This window comes from Gracilinanus agilis, chromosome 5, assembly GCF_016433145.1.
Source record: "Gracilinanus agilis isolate LMUSP501 chromosome 5, AgileGrace, whole genome shotgun sequence".
NCBI classification, from domain to species: Eukaryota; Metazoa; Chordata; class Mammalia; order Didelphimorphia; family Didelphidae; genus Gracilinanus; species Gracilinanus agilis.
In genome coordinates, this window is record NC_058134.1 from 5,154,523 (window position 1) to 5,164,594 (window position 10,072).

General features: G+C 53.5%; 1 protein-coding gene across 1 annotated transcript in view; it reads left to right on the top strand.

The window, feature by feature from the left end:
* SCIN (scinderin) overlaps positions 1–10,072 on the top strand; it is a 49,924-nt gene that overhangs the window by 8,320 nt on the left and 31,532 nt on the right. Inside the window, exons 3-4 of the mRNA XM_044678844.1 lie at positions 170–324; positions 3,202–3,363. Coding sequence (XP_044534779.1) covers positions 170–324; positions 3,202–3,363 — 317 coding nt within the window. The remainder of the gene's footprint in view (positions 1–169; positions 325–3,201; positions 3,364–10,072) is intronic.

Below are 10,072 nucleotides of genomic sequence, written 5' to 3' on the forward strand. Positions count from 1 at the left end.
CTTCCTTCCTTCCTTCCTTCCTTCCTTCCTTCCTTCCTTCCTTCCTTCCTCTGGAAAAGGAGCCGAGCCTGGCTATCGGGTGCCTTTCTATAACGGGCTTCGTGGGCCAGCAGGACTCCCGAGAGCTGGAGCTCAGTGACTTAAGGCTGTGTGATTGCCTCTGTTTTAGGGAAGGAAAGCTCTCAGGATGAGAGAGGGGCCGCTGCCATCTTTACCATGCAGATGGACGACTACCTCGGGGGGAAGCCCGTGCAGTGCCGAGAGCTACAAGGCTACGAGTCTACTGAATTTGTCGGCTATTTCAAAGGAGGGATAAAATACAAGGTGAGCCGTCGCCCCCGAGCACGAACCTCCTGGCTCTTCGCTTCACCCCCAGATGTCTGTCCCCATCCCCGGGCTGACCTTGGCAGGGACTTTAACTTGCAGTAGAGAGCTTAGTGCTCAGCAGTTGCCATCCAGGGTCTTTCAAGGAAAGTATAAGCCGTCCCTTCCGCGGCGTGGAGTTGTTGCCGTCCTACAACCCCAAGGAGATCCGGGTGGCCCTCAGTGAGCCGGTGAGCCTCCGCTCCTTTTTGGGGCGTCTCTCTCTATTCTCAGTCCAGTAGAAGAGCTGGAAAACTTGATGCCGACACCCAACTGGTTAAAGGTTTTCTCCAGCCTAGGCAGCCTGGCACGAGTCGGTCCTCTCAGAGTCTTCTGCTCCCTCTTGGACCCAGACCTCATGCCACCCATTTGTAGAGTCCCTTTGGCCACTGTCCGGTTCATCATCTCCCCAGCTTCCTCTGCCATCGGAAAGCATCCGGGGCCGTGTATTTTGCCTTCTTTCCCATCATTCCTAAACGAGGAGGGGCTTAAACAGCGAATCATGGTCTTGACTTCTCAATGGAAAGATGGAAAGGACCTCAGAAGGTCATTTAGGCCAGGTACCTTGCTAATTACTGTCTCGGGTAGGATTTGAACTCGGGTCCTCCAACTTTGGAGCCAATTCTCTTCCCTTTGTGCCCCCATCGTGTCAACATGTGAAATCATGCTGCCTTCACATGGACCAAGACGTCCGATGAGTCTGGGGTGCGCGGAAGCCTACAGGCTGAGGGCCAAGTCTTCCCCTGAAGACAGTCTAGCTCCCGCTCCGTTTTGAGGTGGAGGCCTTAGTCATCAGTGTGGAGCCCCCCAAGAAGGGGAAACTCCATAGATAGGGGCTTCCGGCAAGAGCGCAGATCGTGCTGATCACTCCTCAGGAAGGATCGGAAAGCGAGCGTGCAGGCAGATGTGAGAGGACAGCCCTGCTTGAGGGGAAATGTGTGCCGGGAGATAATGGACGCCTGAGAACAGCCGAGACCAGAAAACCCTTTGCTCAATCTGTCTCTCTCCTGAGTCTGTCTCTGCTTCTCTCTGTCTCTCTCCCTTCATCTCTTCTCTGGGATCTGTCTCTGCCTCTGTCTGTCTCTCTGTCTCTCCTCTTGGTCTCTATCCCTTTGTCTCTCTTCTGAGTCTGTCTCTGTTTATCTCTGTCTCTCCCTTCATCTCTTCCCTGGGCTCTGTCTCTGTCTCTGTCTCTGACTGTCTCTCTGTCTCTCCTCTCAGTCTCTATCCCTTTGTCCCTCTCCTGAATCTGTCTCTGCTTCTCTGTCTCTCTCCCTTCATCTCTTCTCTGGGCTCTGTCTCTGCCTCTGGCTGGCTGTCCGTCTCCCTCCTCTCTCCCATGCCAGGTAAGTCCTGCATTCAGAACACCACCAAGTGGCACGCCCAGGGTTCCAGAAGGGCTGCACCGATCCTTGGGAGATTCTCCCCAATGTCTGTGACGAAGGCCCTTGCCATGGAATGGAGAAGATGTCGTGGAGCAAAATCATTCCCCGAGGCCATTTGGAATAGTCTCAGAAGGGGCAGTTGGACGAGAGGAGAACCCTGAGAGAGCAGAAAGGAAAGGAAGGGATGGAGCAAGCATTTAACCAGCACCTTCTGTGTGCCAGGCACTGTGCCAAGGCCACAAGAGGCTTGGGAGGTTCGGGTGCTCTTCTTACCCACATTTCATGGATGGGGAAACTGAGGCAGACAGGTATAGTCACTTGCCCATATAGCCAGTAAGCTTCCGAGGTAGAATTGAATTCAGGGCTTTCTGGCTCTTAGACCAGCACTCCAAAGTTGCTGTATGGTATCAGGTGAAGCAAAAATTTGGATGAGGAGAGGCAGCTGGGGAGCACAGTGGAGAGATCACGAGCCCTAGATTCAGAAGTTCAAATCTGGCTTCAGACACCTCCTAGCTGTGTGGCCCTGGGCCAGTCACTTAACTTCAGTCACCTAGTCCTTTCCGCTCTTCTGTCTTAGAACTGATACGAAGACAGAAAGGAGGGGTTTCATTTTTAAAGAGCTGAATAAGCATTGAGAAAAGGCGGCTGGCCAAGGGTTCGAGAAGTGAGTGAAAGGAGAGGAAGAAGAGCCTCTTGAGTGGGTGCATTCCCTGTCCGTGGTCCTCGAAGTCTGCCACAAGAATGAAGGTGTGCGTGGTCTGCCCATCTTCTGCTCTCTTGAGTCAGTCTGAGCTGCTACCGTGAATGGGTGCTCAGGGCCTTCCCGGCTTGCTTTATTGGATTGATTAGCGTTGGGGGCTTCCCAGGGTTCTTGGAGTTCCTCAGAGCCGTCGTGGCTCTTGGCACAAGAATGTCTCGGCGTGCTCGCACAGCCCAACTTGTGAAGTGTTTCCACTGTTGCTTAGATGACTCCCTCCTGGTTCTTGGTTTCCATAGTCTATTCCTATTCCCTTGAACTAGAGAAAGTAGATAAGTAGAGATCAAAGCCTATTTCTTATCTAATTCTCGTCCAAGGCCATAGAGGGAGAGGCGCCCCCTGGCACTCCTCTTTCATATGCTCTTTTGGCCCGGATCATGTTCCTAGAACTCTTTACCTGTGACCTCAGTTTGGAGCGGGATGTCCAGCCACGCCGCGTGGGGTCACGGGTCAGCCGAGCTGGGGGGAGGGAGGGGGTTCCCTTTGTTGGGGATGCCGCTCCCTCGTTTCGGGTTCTTTGCTGCCATGTTGGGGGTTGTTATTTCTGGGCCCTCCCTTTCTGCCTTCTCGTCCTCCGTGGGACCAGCAGGGAGCACTCTAGGTCAGAGTCTGTGGAAGTTGTGTTTTCCATTTGAGTGGAATGATGGGTGGGTGCCCCCACGGTCAGTCTGATGGCCTCCCCTCTTCCTCCTACAGCACGGAGGCGTGGCATCTGGATTCAATCACGTCGTCACCAACGATCTGACCGCTAAGCGGCTGCTGCACGTGAAGGGCCGCCGCGTGGTCCGGGCCACAGAGGTGCCCCTCGGCTGGGAGAGCTTCAACATGGGCGACTGCTTCATCGTTGACCTCGGGACGGTAAGTGAGGCTGGGAGAGGGCAACACTGTCGAGCCCGGCAGGCCATCCGAGAGAGGCCACCCAGACACTGTCCCGAATGGCAGAGGGATCGCGCGGCCTCCGTGGGGGCCCCAAAATCGTGGATCCTGAAAGAGAAAAGGGGGGAAAATCAGCTCAGGTTGGAATTATCAGCAGGGGAACATGGCGCTGCTCAGGCCCCCAGCGACATTGTGCCAAGGCTTCAGGGAGGGGGTAGAAATACCTCTTGGGTGAGGAATGGAGGATCCGCAGAGAATGCCGAGTGTCACCTCGAAGATCTTCATTGGTTGGTGCTTTAAAAAGTGATTCCGAAGCCAGACGGCAATCCTGGACGAAGGTTTCCAGATAATTTCTCTATTGAAATGTCTCGGAATTATGAAAGCCAGAACGAGTGGCTTCCGCTTTTTGTCTTTCCTTTTCCTGAGTTTGGGCAAAAGCAGACCACGAGCAAAGGTGGGTCCCTGAACTCTGGGAGTTTGCCTCATAGGGAGCGCCAGGGTCAGTCATTTCCCTGGTTTCTATCTTAAGAATGCCAGATTTTGAACCAGAGCCTCTGGGTGCAATTCTTAGCTGGTTCTGGACGGGCTCCCCCGCCTCGGGCCCATCGCATTCCTCACGTGCAGAACGAGGGCTTTGGGCCAGATAACCTCTCTTTGGGCCTCTTTGTCCTTTTCACCTCTCCACAGACGACCTCTGACTGTCAGGAGGGATGCAGTAGCTGTTGGCAGTAGCCTGTCTATTCAGTGACAAGGAAAATTCAAGAGTATCGGGATGGATCATCCCACTGAAACAAATTGGGAAGCGATCTCATTAGAGCAGGAGAAAGGAAGCTATCCTTGGAGGCGGGGGAGACCTGGGTGTGAATCTTGGCTCTCACGCTGGCCGGGTCAGTCCTTCTAGATGCCGGCCTCTGTTTTTCATCTGTAAAATGGGTGTGACTCTTGACCCGCCCCTGAGAAAGGGTACGTAGAAAGCTCTGTGCTAGAGGAGTTTTCTGAATGAATTCATGAGAATTTCAAGTGACGTATTTTTAAAAATGGAGTCGTGCCTTTTCGCCATTATTAATATTCTAGTGGGGTTTCCGCAGGCGTGATTGTCAGTGGTTGAAATTCCCTGGAATAATAAATTTGAAAGCTGGGCAGGAACTTGGAAACCCAGTCTAGGCTCTTAAGGTGACAGCCCAGAGGGCTACGTGGAGTCGGGTCTACAGAATAAGCAGTGGGGGAGGAGGTAACGTGACCCAATGGGCGTCCAGATGGTGCGGGGGATTCGAGCGCTGGGCTTGGCATCGGGAAGGCCCGTCTTCATGGATTCAAATCCAGACTCCGACTAGCTGCGTGTGAGCCTGGGCCAGCCACTTCTGCTCCTCCTCTGTGAAGTGAGCTGGAGAAGGCAGTGGCAAGCCGTGCCCATATCTGAGGGCTCGCCGAGAGTCGGAGACCACCACAGAACCACAAAACGTGGCCGAAGAGGTGCGGGGCCTTTGATTTTAAGCATACTCCGTGGCTAGAAGAGTCTAGAGCTTGCAGGTGGTGCGGGCGCCGGCATTGGCGGCATTGGATGAGGGGCCGAGGGATTGTTAAATCAGGGAGATGGTGCATATGACGAGCTGAAGCCAAAGGGTCAGCCCCTTGTGCTTAAAAGGACGAAAGGGCCACGTGAAGATGGGGAACAGAGACGGCCGAGGTGGTTCCGGCCCAGATAATTTCACTGTAAACCCTGAAGAACATCCAAAGACTTTGCCTTTGCCCAAACCAAATTGGGAACCTGAGGATTCCCGGCTATTGTTTGAGGGAGGCTATTGTGCGAATAGGAACCTTCTCGCCGTGTTCTTTGTAAAACTGCGATAGACTTTTCCGTCCTTTGCACATACCGTTCAGAGGCTTTTAAAAACGAGAGCCTCGAGGATGTCTCTGCTGTTGGCCTTTATTATCTCGGCCCTTTGGCACGTCAGCGATAGGAAACTAGTTGCCCAGCGTGAGCAGAGGCAGCGTCATCTTTGCATCTCGTCCAAACTCCGTATGGCCTTACGATCCCTTCCCATCAACTCTCCCAGTCAGGGTGGGAGGACTTCCCTGCCACCAGGCCAGTCAGGCCAGTTCCCGTGTAGAAAAGATAAGAGGGCGCCGGGTCACCCCCTGGGCTTCTTCTCCCATCCCACACACACCTACAAGGCCGGGAGGCCCCGGTCCTTTTTTGGCTTGGCCTCAGGGTCAATATTTGACCAAGATTGTTTGTTTGCTTGCTTGCTGATTCCTTCAGTCACTCGCCCAATAAATACTCACTGGGCAAACACTGTGAATCTATGTGGGAGGAGCTTGGGCGCCCTTATCAGCAGTTACTCTTGCTTCCTGTGGGCCCTAGTTCTCAGGGTCCCTTGATGCTACGGTAGCTCTTTGTGTCAGAACTGGGATTCAAACCCAGACCTTCTGATGACATACCCAGCGATCTTTCCATTGCACCAAACCCCTCTCTATGCACTAAGCATAGATAAGTCCTGGAGGGGGAACTCTCCAAATTCATTGACATTCAAGGTCTAGAACCTCTGATGTGTCAAACCAGAATTGGAATCCAGATCTTGCCAGACTCCGAGCTTGGGGCTCTTTCCTTATAGCCTGGTGGTTAAAAAAAGAAAAATAATAGAATTTCAGAACCTGATAGGATCCGTGGGCTCCTCTGTGACTGAGATCGTTTTTTTGCTGTACAGTCATGGCCAACTCTTTGTGGTCTTTGGAGTTGTCTTGGCAAAGATCCTAGAGTGGTTTCCCATTTCCTTTTTCAATTCCATTTTACATGTGAGGAAAGGGAGGCCAATAGGTTTAAGCAACTTCCCCAAGGTCACAGAGCCAGGAAGCACCTGAGGCTGGAAATGAACTCCTAAAAATGAGTCTTCCTGACTCCAGGTATGGCACTCTTTCCAGGCACCACCTTGCTGCCAGTTTTCTGCATAGAGATGCTAATGAAATCTCCTTGATGCTTTGGAGAGGTTCTCGTCTTTTAGACCCTTTTCCTGTTCAGTAGAAGAAAAACCCCAAACAAAGTCCACTCGGTATTAGAACCAAGCTGGACTTAACTATTGGCCAGAGTGTTATGGACACGTCTTTAAACCCATCAGCCGTTTGATGCTGGCCATGGCACAGCAGAGAGGGCAATGCAGCATATTTGGAGTCAGAAGACCTGGATGTGAATCTCGCCTCGGAGCACTACTAACTAGGTCCTGTGAGCATGGGGTTTCTTCTCTCCAAGCCTGAGGCTGCTTCTCTTTTACATGAGTGTGTGTGTGCTTCCTGAGCTCCTGTTCTCAGAGGCTCCCTACATCCGTGGAACGCTTAGTGGCCGTCACTCTAGTAAAAGTGTTATTACTTTAATTTACACACATTATGTGCCAGAATCTGTCTAAAAGACCAGAGAGGTAGTGAGACATAAAACAAATGTGCCCAGGGCCAGAGATGGGATGTGGGATATCACATGTGGAGGACAGCAAGCAGACCCATTCAGCTCTTAAGGAGAGTATTGTGCAATCCCCCTGGGAAAGTAGCCTGAAGTCTGATCATGAAAGCTTTCATTGCCAAACCTTTGATCTTATCTTATCTTATCTTAGAGGTAATAGGGAGCCATGGCAACTTCTTTAGCAGAGGAGTGACATAGGAAGACCTGTGCTTTAGGAATATCACTTTGGCTTCTGGGTAGAAGGGGGGAAATGAGGCCAGGAAGTGGATTAGGAGGGGAGAAGGGAAGGCCTGAGTAAGTGGTGGCCACAGGAGTAGGTGGAAGGTTAGGGGGGCAGGTGGACTCCCCCAAATTTTTTTAAACCCTCACCTTCTGACTTGGAGTCAATACTGTGTATTGGTGGGCAAGACTTGCCCAGGGTCACACAGCTGGGAAGTATCTGAGGTCAGATTTGAACCCAGGACCTCCCGTCTCTGGGCCTGGCTCTCCATCCACTGAGCTACCCAGCTGCCCCCCCCCCATTTTTAAAAAAATGATTAGATGTGAGGATGGAAGTAGAGGGAGGAGGACTGGACCCCAAGCTTGTGCTTCGTGTAATCACAGGCTCCAGCATCTGAGATTGTTTGGTAGAGGAACGGGAGCAGAAAGTCAGTGGCTCTCCCTCTTCCCAGATGCTGGAAGATTTCTATCATCTAGAATCTTGTCGAAGGTTTGCCACATACACAGTAAAGCAATTTTGCCAGGGGGGCACCCCGAAGGCCAGGTAGGTTGAGATGGAACTATTTTCTGTGCCCCAAAGCGAAAGCTCGGGGCTCAGGAGTTCCCAACAAAGCTTTGGAGGGATGCAGGACTGGGGAATCAGAAACGCCATATAGACACGCTGTAGGGGGCATCTGGCTGAGGTGGCCCCGGAGCTCAGGAGAGAGACTGAGGCTGGAGTGTGGATGTGGAAAGACACTCGTTAAACCCTGTAAGGAAGCTGACGAAGTCACCGAGGGGGAGGGCGCGGGAGAGCACCTTGGCTGGAGGGTAGGACAGAGGACACGGCCTCCAGCGAAGGAGGCAGAGAAGCGGTCCGACAGGTAGGGCTGGGTCTAAGAGGAATTGCTCAGCTATTTCCTGGGCGACCCTGAGACCCCCAAAGCCAAGCCCTTGGGCGTGCTAGCTCTGAGAATTCCCAAGAATACGCGGTGGCCTCCCATCCCCTCCTTCTAGATCATGAGGGAGCCCTGAGCTCTCGGGGGCTGTTTGCCACATCCCTGAGGATGAGGCATCTCCGCTGGGGTCGGTTGTACCCTTCGGGGAAGGACAGTAATAGCCTGGTCCCTCCACCCAGTGATCAGCAGAACTTCAAGGATTCCGGGGTCCAGAAGGGAAGTGTGCCAGGACGGAGCCGCTCTCTCTCTGGGTGCTGGGATGGAGACTTAAGCAGGGAAGGGAATGGCAGCTTTTCATTAAGAAATCACTTCTATGTCTTGGAAAAAGGAGGCGGGAGTTCTGGATGCCTCTGGGAGCCTGGGATGAGTCATGCCCACATGGGCTTCCCTCTAAAGTGGGCCCCAAACAATGGGCCATTTCTGCTTCCTGTTTCATGCCCCACACGCAGCCCTTGTGCCCTGGGATGGCGGCCTGACTCACTGACCACAGAGTTTAAAAATAAAAATAAATCTACCCCGTAAACGAAGTGCCGCATTTCCACGGCCCTGGCCTGCACCTCGTGTTCTAGACGGGCTGCTGCCTTGGGCCTTTCGTTCTTGTTTCCTGCTAGATTCAGAGAATCACCACAAGTTGAGAATTTTGCTTCATCATTTCTTGTTGCTCAGCTGGTGTCAGACTCTTTGCGACCTCCAGGAGCACAAACTACCCAGACTGGTCGAGCAGGTGGTATTCTTGGCAAAGACGCCGGACTGCTGGGCCATTTCCTTCTCCGATTTATTTTACAGATGGGGAAACTGAGGCAAACAGGGCTAAGTGACTTAGCCAGGGTCACACAGCGAGGACGTGTCCAAGCTTGAATTTGGACTCGGTCCCTCTAGAGATGCCCCTTCTCACTCACTGCCTTTTGTCATTTCTCACCTCCCCCCCTTTAACCCACCCCCCTCTCTTTTCAGGAGTCGGTATACACGCATACCTAAGTGCATAGACGTAAATGTGTGTGAGTGTTCTTCAGTCTCCTGAACAAATCCTGCCTGCTCGGGGGGTCAACTTTCTGCCCATCAGAGAGAAAATAATGGCCTCCGAATAGGGTCGATTCTTCTTGTTTGCCTCAGGGCCCCACCCTGGTGCCACCTCCTCGGGGAGGCCTTCCCTGATTTCTCTCCGCCTTTCCCCCCTTGGGGTTCTCCTTTAGACGGCTCTCTGGGCGGACTCGGGCCCCCTGGATCTCAATCTCGCTTCCTTCTAAAGTGGGCCTCAGGGATGAGGGGGGACACGTTCCTCTGCTCATCCCAAAAGATGGAAGCCTCTGGAGGGAAGAAGTCGAGGCTTGGTGTGCCGGCAGCAGCAGGAGCTTAATCAGTGCGTCTTGGGTGGAACGGAGCTTCATTGAAGGCATTCGCCCAACCTTGCCGCCTTTTGCTCTCAGGACAACCTGGGGAGGGGAGGGGAGGGCTCTCTGGCCCCCCTTTTACAGAGGAGGACACGGAGGTAGAGGGAGCAGCCAGGAAATGTCCGAGGGAGGATTGGAACAAGTGGCTCGCCGACCCTCACATCTGACGCTCTCCCGTGCCCAGCGGCCTCCAGACTCAACCATTTAAAGGCATTTTGGCCAAAAAGATGAGGCTTGGGGGCCGGCTTAGCTCCCCCCCCTCGGCATTATCCCCCCCCCCGCCAGTGCTGAGGCTCACGTTTGCTCTAAACCTTCCTCGGGGACCAAAGACGAGAAAAACCGGCCCCGATGGCAGGGCAGGCACCAGTGCTAAGACAAGGGCAGAGCCTGAGCAGCCTCCTTGGGGTGCCCCCCCCCTGCTAGCCTGGAGGGCGGCTCCTTCCTCGGGGGACAGCAGCCTCCTGTTATTGCACTTAAACAGGCGCCTTCAGGCCAGGGAACACAGTGACTGCATGTGCCGATGCCCAGAACGGCTCCCTCCGAACAGCAGGGCATTGAGCGGTGGCTGGGGCGGCTCCGGCTATTCAGGAGTCTCCACATGCCTGTGGTCTGGTACTGGGGGGGGCTCTGAGAGGCAGGAGCGGCCTAGCGCCCCCCTCCACACACACACACACACACACACACACACACAC